This window comes from Bactrocera latifrons, unplaced genomic scaffold (genome assembly GCF_001853355.1).
Source record: "Bactrocera latifrons isolate USDA-ARS-PBARC rearing strain unplaced genomic scaffold, ASM185335v1 scaffold_7, whole genome shotgun sequence".
NCBI lineage: Eukaryota > Metazoa > Arthropoda > Insecta > Diptera > Tephritidae > Bactrocera > Bactrocera latifrons.
In genome coordinates this window covers 2,654,573-2,664,510 of record NW_017537378.1, presented here as the reverse complement: position 1 = coordinate 2,664,510, position 9,938 = coordinate 2,654,573, and the positions used below count along the sequence as shown (strand labels likewise).

General features: G+C 39.2%; 1 protein-coding gene across 2 annotated transcripts in view; it reads left to right on the top strand.

Moving 5' to 3' along the window:
• Positions 1-9,890, top strand: part of LOC108975781 — a 61,172-nt gene extending 51,282 nt beyond the window's left edge. The window contains exons 3-5 of one of the 2 annotated variants that reach the window (XM_018944499.1): positions 1,047-1,103; positions 5,604-5,855; positions 8,102-9,890. In XM_018944499.1, the coding sequence (XP_018800044.1) occupies positions 1,047-1,103; positions 5,604-5,855; positions 8,102-8,866 (1,074 nt within the window). In that variant the 3' untranslated portion in view covers positions 8,867-9,890. The remainder of the gene's footprint in view (positions 1-1,046; positions 1,104-5,603; positions 5,856-8,101) is intronic. The other variant, XM_018944500.1, reaches the window with a different exon arrangement.
• Positions 9,891-9,938: the final 48 nt, after the last annotated feature.

The following is a 9,938-nucleotide window of genomic DNA, read 5'->3' as shown; positions in this document are numbered from 1 at the left end:
TTCTAAAGTATATTGGAAAAAATATCAGTTGAAATTGAAAAATAAGAAAATGCAATTTTTATGTCAAAGGCGCTTGCCACAAGCTCTCTCCCTACTCCATACCCAGAACAGAACTCTTGAGTAAATTTTTGATTATTTTTTAAAAGCCATTAAGTTGCTTAACCCCTGGCTAAACACAACAAAAACACAAACAAAAGCATGAAATATGCAACCGAAAGCATGAAAATGAATTTGTGTAGCTTTAGTTTTCGCAACAAATGACAAATATTGATATTTATCTTACAAGTGCTGACAAGCGACGCTGCATGCTCATCATATTGGCATGTTCTATATTTGTATATATATATATTTACTGCATAAACGTATTCCATATGACATATACATATACCAAAATTTATGTAAAGCAGTAAGAAAGTAAAATTTTTAAGATTTTTTTTTTTTTTTTTTTTTTGTAAAAGAGTTACAGTAATTCCAAAATATGTTTATTTAGCAAATATTAATATTTTTTGAGTGAGAATTTTATTAATATATATATTTTTTTTTTATATTACAAAGCATGCAACTTACACTAAGCCATCTTTAAAGCAATAAGGCAAGCACGTGCGTTGTTTTTTAATTAAAATGCTTATGAAATTTTCATTATTTTTTAATCAATATGGCACTGCATTGAATCCTGCATTTTATGCCACAAGTTCCCTTATGTTTTCCCCAATTTTGCACAAAAATGCATCCCTTTAAAAAATCTGCCCTCTTAAAGCTGCTTTGAGCACCCTTTATTTTATTTCAACGCTCGCTTGTCACTTTTTGCTTTTGTTGTAGTACAGCTATTCTTATTTGTACACTCACTTTAGAAAATCAAATGCATTTGCGAATGAATAGCCAAACACACACACACTAAGAATGAAACTAGTATAACTAATTTATGAAATCGTATGCAATTTCATTTTAAAAAAGTGAAGTATACTGTATAAATAGCAATTTTTTAAAAAAGAGAAAACGGAAACAAACTTCAAAATTTCTTTCTTTTCTTCTTTTTTACGTTACAGATGTGCATCACACCACCTAATATCAATAGTTATATCCCAGAAGCGTTCAGTTTTCTGGTGAGTGCCAACTAACTGCTTAACTTTTTTATGAAATTTCACCAAAAATGCATATACATACCCATACAGCGAATACAAGTCGCTTAACTGCCTTTTACATACATACCGACTAGCCTTAAATGTGTTTAGTGCTTTTACTAATTTGCTTTAGAGGATGTTGGCTTTAATAACAGTAGAATAACAGCGCTGTTAAGGACCTTTACACTCTAAAATTCATTCCTTGATGACATTACTGGTATAAGCAGCGCTTTTGAGACTTATACATATATTATTGAAATTAATACGCCGATGCTTAAAATTTGTATAGTAATACTTTTAGGCTTTTTGCTAAGCAAATTTTCTGGCTTAAATTAGATGTTTTATAAGAAGATTACACTTAAGCTAAAACATAAGTCATTTTATACATAATTCTCATGACTCAATTTCTGTTATTATATTAGCTGATCTCATTACATTGAATCGATTGCTTGTAAGTAGGTAATTAAAATATAAAAAATATATGCTATATATCGTCACCGAAAATGCAAAATAACGTAACATTACTATTCATAAGTTTACAGCCGAAAAAAACGATGTAATAAAAACCACTCATATTGAAACAAAATTTTAGTTTTGGTTATAAAATGGTTATATGTTAGCTATATATTGGTTATACTATATATTGGTTATATTTGAGAGCGGAAGCTGAAAATTGTATGCTACATAATTGTGAATCGTAGCAAAAAAAAAAGTAGTTTTCGAGTTTTTCATACGTCACACGTTGTTTTGCATTTTAGGAGACATATGTAGATCTTTCTAGTATTCGAATTCATACCTCCAACCATAGCTCACTTCATCACTCATGTTGGGTCATGCTTAAGTTCACTGTTGATGTATAAACATATGACTATAACTTGTTGTTGTATTTGTTGTTATAATGGCAGAAATTATTTTGAGGAATACTGAAGAGTTGATAACTGAGAGTCCGAGTGGGTCCGTTCTCAAAGCGAGGGAGTTGTGTTTAGATAGAGTCGGCAGTGTTCCGACTTCTTATAAATTACTTTACGCCTATCAGACTCAACTTAAAATCTTAAAAGCAGGTTTTTTTTTTTGTGCTTTTTTTTTTTACATATCCAACACTTACGTGAAAATTTGTGCGCATTCAGTGCTTGCAACACCTCATAATTTGGTATTATAAAAAATAATGAGTGCAACAGAATTTGTGTTCTTCTCTTCATACTCAAAAAATAATCAAAACAAAGCGAAAAAAGTAAAAAAAAAACACACACAATTTTTCTCTATGCAACTAAGCAGCACACATGACAGCATTTCGGAGCAACACTTGCTGCCAATTTACATTCGGTGTATAGTTGGCTTGCCGCACGGTTTTCCATTTACATTCGTACCTTTATGACTGCGCACATAAGTATTTTGGAGTTTATTTTGCCTCGCAAGTCGGAGGAGCTTTCCACTTGCCACACAAAGCGACGCATATTTTCATAAAATATGCATTATGCACTTTGTGCAACATTTCGCTGCGCGTGTTGTTGTTGCAGCTGGCTTTTTTGTGAACTATGCGAAATTCGCTGCATAGTCGAGCAACCGCACATGCATAAATGTGGCAAGTCTGTGGAGATTTGTTTGCTGGCGCGGAACTGGCAGCGGCGAAAGTGCGAAAAGGTTGCAGATAAAAGGAAATTAAAGCGGTAGTTGAGCAAAACACTATTTAAATAAGAAATAAGTGTGCAAAGTAGAGTAATAACGCGTTTGTTTGGTCTCTTGCTTTTCGGAAAAGCACCAAGTCTGTGAACAGTTCTCTATTCATGAGCAATGTTAATGCAAAAATTATGATAACAACAACAAAAGTCGACTAGCAACAACAATATAGTGTTCGCGAAAGCAATTAGACAATAATTTCAGTAATATTTCAAGCTATCTTACAACAAAGTTAACGTGTTGCATAGCACGTGCAATAGTTTTTCATTAAATTCTGGCAACTTTTGCGAAGTTTTTAGCTCAAAATTTCATTAAAAAATTCTTAATAATTCGTAAGAGTTTTCCAAAACTCGCAGCATAGAGGTGGCATGCCACAAATTGTGTAGAATATGTGGGAAATGTCGACAAGTATTCTTTCGAGGCTTTAAGGGGCATGCAGGGAGTGGGGGACGTATATGCCGAACTTAAACTTAAGGGAAGCATGTTGCAGGCGGTTGCCGCAAACAAAATATTTAATATACTTGCAACACACTTTGCGCTGTTACAAGCGGCGTTCGTGGCAGCACATAGCTGCTTGCCTAAACGGATTTCTGCTGGAAGCGCATACTTGGCTTACAAATTCTTAAGCTGCTACAACTTATTTCCATTTATTTTGCGTATACTTTAGCGCTCAATATGTTTTTAAATATTTATGCTTGTATCTATGGTATAGCATACTTTGCGGCGCCACTGTGTGTATGTGCCGGTATATGGCTGTGGCTTGTTGAGTTCAAAATGCGAAAATATCCAGAGTTGCTTTGAGTTGTAGCAGTTTGGCCAAGAAAAAATCTAATACAGTTTTTGTTGCATGCAGCATGTAGGGCGCACATGCCGCGTTATTACAACAGCTAGCTAGCGTACGACGCCAGGGTGTACACTTGCCACACATGTACCAACATGCTAACTCAATTTTCATATCATATTAAATTCTAGTTGTCAGAATTCTTGAGTAACAGCAGCTGCCACATGGGCTTGCGTCATGTTTGCATACATAGATCTATGTTTCGTTCTGTGTTTATGCATTTATGCAACACATTCCTGTAAAAAGCAAGCTGCATATTAAATACTTTGCGTACGTGCAACCAAACGAAGAAGCGACGTGTGTGCGCGCGTAAGTCGCGAAATTGCCACAAAATTCAAAGTCGACGTCAAGCTCTACTTATCGACGCATAAGTGCACATAAAGTGCGTTGGCTTGTTGAAAGTTTATGCATGCCACATGAGCTGCGCAGATTCATCAAAATTTCAGCAAATAAATATGTGCAACACTTTGAAAAGCCTTGCAACGCTAAGTGCTTATTAGTAAACAAATATTATTAAAAAATTTAATCAATAACATCAAAATACACATGCCACCACATTAAAATCGTGCACATTTGAGCGCGACAGTTAATTTTACTGCATGTGGCAAGTTGCAATTTGCCACTGATTTCATTTTCGCTACCAAAAATTTGAGAAAATGCAAACAAACACCTTGGAAAAATGTTAAGCACAACAGCAGCAGCAGCATGTGGCAACTTGTTAAGCAGCGCCACAGTTGCATGCCGCACTTATCTTATCTGCAGCAAAATGTTGTACGTTGCGCCCCAAAGTGCATTATTGCATTACTTGCTTGCCGCTCGCAAACTACCCCTCCTGTTTGCCAAGTTGCGCAACACAAATCTCTTGGCTACTGTGCAACAGCTACTGTACGGCCGCCAATTGCGCATGCTACGTCATTTTTTCGCTACTTTCGCTGCAGCAATGTTTTTATTGCGCTGTGGCATGACAAACTAATAAAGATCGCTGCTATCGATGCAACCAAAGGCTTTGGCAGAAAAACAACCACTGAGAAAAGGCATGCATTTGTACAACATTTTATCTGCGTCGTGTTGCAACCTCATCAGCAGCACATTTAGCCTTATTTGGCAGTGTAAACAACTACGAATTGCACACACATTGCTACTTGCAACATTCAACTTTTCTACCTTTCACCCACCAAACGAGAATTTATCATAATTTCCTTCGTGCCACAACACTCACGCCACCTACTTGTAGGTGAACAATAGCTGCGTATGTGCCACATGATTAGCAGGTAGATAGGTCGACAAGCATTTAAAACTATTTGTTTTCAGCTTGCAACAACAACAACAACAATTATGCTGCTTCGCTCTCCTTGCAACACTTATCGCCACGAACGCATCGCTTGTAGCAAGCAAAACGAGCCGCACTCCACCTCTCGGTCCTGCTGCCGCCCGGAAGCGCATGCCCCGCGTGCGCTCTGTTGTCGGTCGTGCAACATGCAGCCAGCGGTAATTTGCATAAAATGGGTTAAAACGGGTTAAATGCCATTATGCTGCGGTTGAACTTTGACTCTGCCTCAATTGCCTTGCTGCGCTGCGCTGCGCTTGGCTGCGGCAATCAACGAGCATCAGCAGTTTAACCGCAAAAACAAACAACTTGCCACAAATTAATTTCAATTACAATGCGCTTTACTCACACATACACACATGCTGAAGGAAATTTTTGCAGTCTACTCCTCCGCCAGGCCGCCAGTTGCACAAACCTCACCTCTGCGCCCCGAGTACGTTCGATTCTTGATCTCTTCCTTTTTCGTGTGCGCTCCTTCGACATCTGCGATCTTTCGAATTTTTATTGCTGTTTTACCAAGCGCGCCGCTGTTAGTTTTAAGCCATGCCTTTGCTTTATTTCCAGCTTTTATTACTGTACTGTGCGCTTCATTATGGCTAACCATACCTTTTCTCTGTTTCGTTTTGTGTTTTTGCAGTGCTGGAACAATTGCGATCAACAATTGGGCCCCTTCCCGCTCAACGTGAATTCGGCGTTGCGCCAGGGCTCGCTGGTGCTGACGACCATCGCTTGGGATCAGGCGATCACAAATGCATCGAAGCAGTGTCTGGTCACTTGGGAGGTCTCCGGAGGCGGTCTAATGGGCAATCTATTGACTGATAGCTCCACTGTTGAATTATCCCTGTGGCCAGAGACAGTATATCACGTGCAAGTTACGTGCAAGCATAAGGTAAGTGCAGTCGAAAACAAAAACAACAACGGAGTAATCAAAAATTAAGAGAATAAAAATAGAGATCATCGGAAAATAAATGCGCAAAGGGATTAACTAAATTGAAATTTCAAGAAGAAAATAGTACTGGTAGCTTCTACAGTGTTAACCAGACGCTACGCTTGGCGTTTATCCGCGACTCTGGATGTGCTCGTGCATTTATAACAGTGCGCCGTTGAAGTCGCTGATTGCCGCCGTGGCGCGTTGTGCTGATAGCGTGGCTAAAGATAATCAGCGCTCATCGCAGAACTGGTTCCGCGTTGCACATTGTCTAGCGCTTTTGTTGCTTACACGATTTCCGCGGCAGTTTCGCTGTTGTCCGCACTTAATTGCCACACGCGTGCACACACACACATACGCCTGCTTGCGCTAGACTCACTGCGCGCTTACAGACATTATGGACCGTTTATGGCCGGGTGTGAAAGCCACACTAATTGTCTAATTACATCATTGCAACATGGCTGTTGACAATTGCCACGCCGCGCCGCGCCTGTGCAAACATACGTGTGCGCGCCGCTCACTCCGTCTTTCAATAGTTCAATACTTTTTCAAACTCCTTTTAAATTCTTTAATGATTTTTTCAAAGCTTTATCGTGTCTTGTAGCTTGGTGCGCTGCAAACGTACACAAAAGATCGCATGATCACATGCGATCAACCGAACGTTCGTCTGCGGCTTTCGCCACCAACAGCAGCAACCAGCAAGCACACGTGTTCAATTGTTGCGCGTCACATACGAGCACATACAAATATACACGTTGTATGTGTAGTTTTTATTTGTCCGCAGGCGAAAACGAGAAATCGCTCGATAAGTTCCAAGCCAATTTGGCCTTTGTTACGCTGAAAGCTGGAGTGATCTCGTGAGTTGCTTTTTAACTCGCACGCAGACTGAAGGCCTAATGTGAAACCCTGTGGAAATTTGAGATTGTGCTCCGGACGCTGACAGTTTCCATTTTAGAACTTGCTCCAGTCAAATGAAGACCTCATTGAGGACTAATGTTACTAAAAATTAATGTGTAGTGTTAAACTGGAGTTAAGCAACATTATATTTTTATATTTGTGGCAAACTGATTAACTTTCTATTGTTTTCTAATTAAACGATAAATTAGTAATAAACTCATTAACTCAGAGTTGGTGTTCAACGTTTAACTCAAATTTATGCAACATTACTTTTTTTTATATTCCAAAAAAATGTATTGTCTTTAAATCGTTTTCCATTTAACAAAATAAAAATAGTAATAAACTCGAGTTTATGAAATATTAAATTTTTTTTATTTTTCGTACAAAATTATTGATTTTCTAACATTTTTTAATTAGGCAAAAAAAAAATAAACTCTGTGTTTATGAATAGTGTTTAATGTTAAACTCGAGTTTATGCAACATTACTTTTTTATATTTTTATGACAAAAGTACAGCTTTTCCTTTTTTTCAATTAAACAACAAAATATTTATAAACTCGGAGTTTATGGATAGTGCTTAACGTTAAACTCGACTTTATGCAATATTACTTTTTATATTTCTGACAAATTTACTGATATTCGATCGTTCTCCCACAATTATCGCTACCAACTATTAAGAGCGCTCACTATTTTCCACCTGGCCTTACGACTTCCTCATTTGCCGTTGCGTGCTTGCCTACCGGTGTGATTAGTGGTATCCAAAGGTCCATGACATGACACGCAATTATGAATGATTTGCTGCATTCTTTTCCGTTGCTCATGTTGCCGACTTACTGACGTAAATTGTCGAATCGCCAACAACACGAATCTGTCGGCGCCGTTGTTGTTCTTATTATTGTTAATATTTGTACACTAATTGACAGTGTAGAACAAAGCGTACAACGCGAAGCAAAAATATTGATCGATTGGCATGTTGCAAGAGCGTTGGCAGCCGGCTGCAAGTGAGTTGCTCGCATGTTGCATGAATGTTGCAAGTACACATGCGTGTAGAGCGCAACAAGCGCTCAGCGTCGCTTCGTTGCATTTGTAAATTAATTTGTTAACATTTTTACAAGCCTTTTTGCTGACAACTGCAATGACAGGCAGGCGAAGTGTAGCGGCCAGCATGTCCCTTATGTTCATATGTACAACGCAGAGAAAGATTCGCACAATTATTTTCAGCCATATTTATACAAGCAAATTGTCTGTGTACAATCCTTTTCCAATTTGGTAATCATATTAATTTTTTCACTCTTCTGTCTATCTTTCCAGGAGACCGGCGGCATGCGACGATCTTACAAACTGATCGTGGACACGCAAAAGCTGAACGACATCAATGTCCACAGCATGCAAGCGATTACTCTGGAGACCGGTAACATGGCCAGCAAGGAGGGCATGATGCCGCATTCGTATGGCGCGGATAGCGCGGTTGATATCGGCGGCAATTCGGGTGAGACCGACTCACGCATGCGCATACTAAAGGACAGCTCCAAAGACTTCCTCAGCCCCTACAATCCAAACGTCAATGTAGCAACAGCCAGCAGTACCAGCAGCAGCACCACCACCTCCAAAGCGCCCGTCACAACTTCAGCCACCACAAAGTCAAGCGCCACCAGCACATCGACAGCACATCGTATGGATGAGGACACCGCGCCCGCTGATGATGAAAATTCTGTACTGCGTAACCGACTCGTTGACGAGCGGCCGTTGGCTCAATGGGTAGCGAATTTCTTAGACCAGCATCCCGCATGTGGCAAATATGGACCGCTCGTGCTTTTGGTGATCGTCGTCGTCTTGTATGTGTATTTGCGACCGCGCGTGCGCAAACACATGGAGGCCGTAGCCAACGCCGTGGATCGCGAGGTGCTCATACACAAAGAGATGCTGCCAAGCCAAACGCCACAAGCGCTGCGCATGTCAGCGGCGTTGGCGGCGTCGCATGTGGAAGTGGCAGTGGCGTCCAAGCAGGAGGACGCGCTGGCGGCGCGCAGCGGACCAAGCGCCGCAGCGTCGAATCCGCAAACATTGCACGTGTAAGGTGGTGCGCACAAGCGTATGCGAGCGCAGTGTGTTGATTGAGTGCTGTAAATAGTAAATATTAATTAGATATATGCATTGTAGGGTGTTTTGCTAATTCATAATTTATTTATTAAGCTAAACAAATTCAATAAGTACTACAATAGATGTGATGTGATGTACTAAATGCTAAAGAACTTAATTTCGCCTCTGTATGTACATATGTAGCACAGTCTACATAGGTGCGGTGTTGCTTTTGAGCGCAGCGTTGCATTTTTAGCCACATATATTGAGATAGTTATATACATATGTATCATATACTTATATACATCTACATATATATATATATATATGTACTAAATTGTAGTATGAGTATTTCCTTTTGTTGTATATGTATAAGGCTTTGCTCTCTCGCGGAGAGTGGAGAGCGAAGAACTGGACGCGCGTGTATAGCAATATTAGTCTTTAAGCGTATATATTACATATATAAACAGCACAGAGAGCGGCAGACAAAACAAAATAAGCGCGAGAGGTGTGCGCCTGCGCCAATAGTCAGTTGACGTTTCGTAAAAAAATTTCAATTGTACGCACATTCTTCAATATTTAAAAATAAAATTCATTCGAAAAATGTTACGCTCAACTTTTGCTGGCCGCAGCGTTGCCACCTGTCGCAATTAGGTACTAGCTTGTAAGCTTAGCGAACTATTAGGCTTAGTAAGTTATGCACACACGCGGCTATGACAAATGCCAGTGTGTGTGTATGGACTTTTCGCATTTTATTTTTGTAAATCGCAACTTATGACGAGTCCAAATGTTAACGTTGACGTTTAGTTGTCGTCATTTGGTGTTTCAGTGTCCCAAAAATTAGCTGAGTGAGCAACCAAAATGAATGTTTGTGTGTTAAATTTCGTTTGACACTAGTTTGGCGCATATGTGTGTGTGCGAGTATGTTATGTCATTAAGAATTTTCTAGTCTCACTTTTGTTTTATTATTGTTAATGTTGCCACACTTTTTCGAAGTTTATGGAATAGTAGTGTATTCGTAAAAAATGCATTAAATTTTTATTTAAAATAAAGATAGTATTTTTAATTA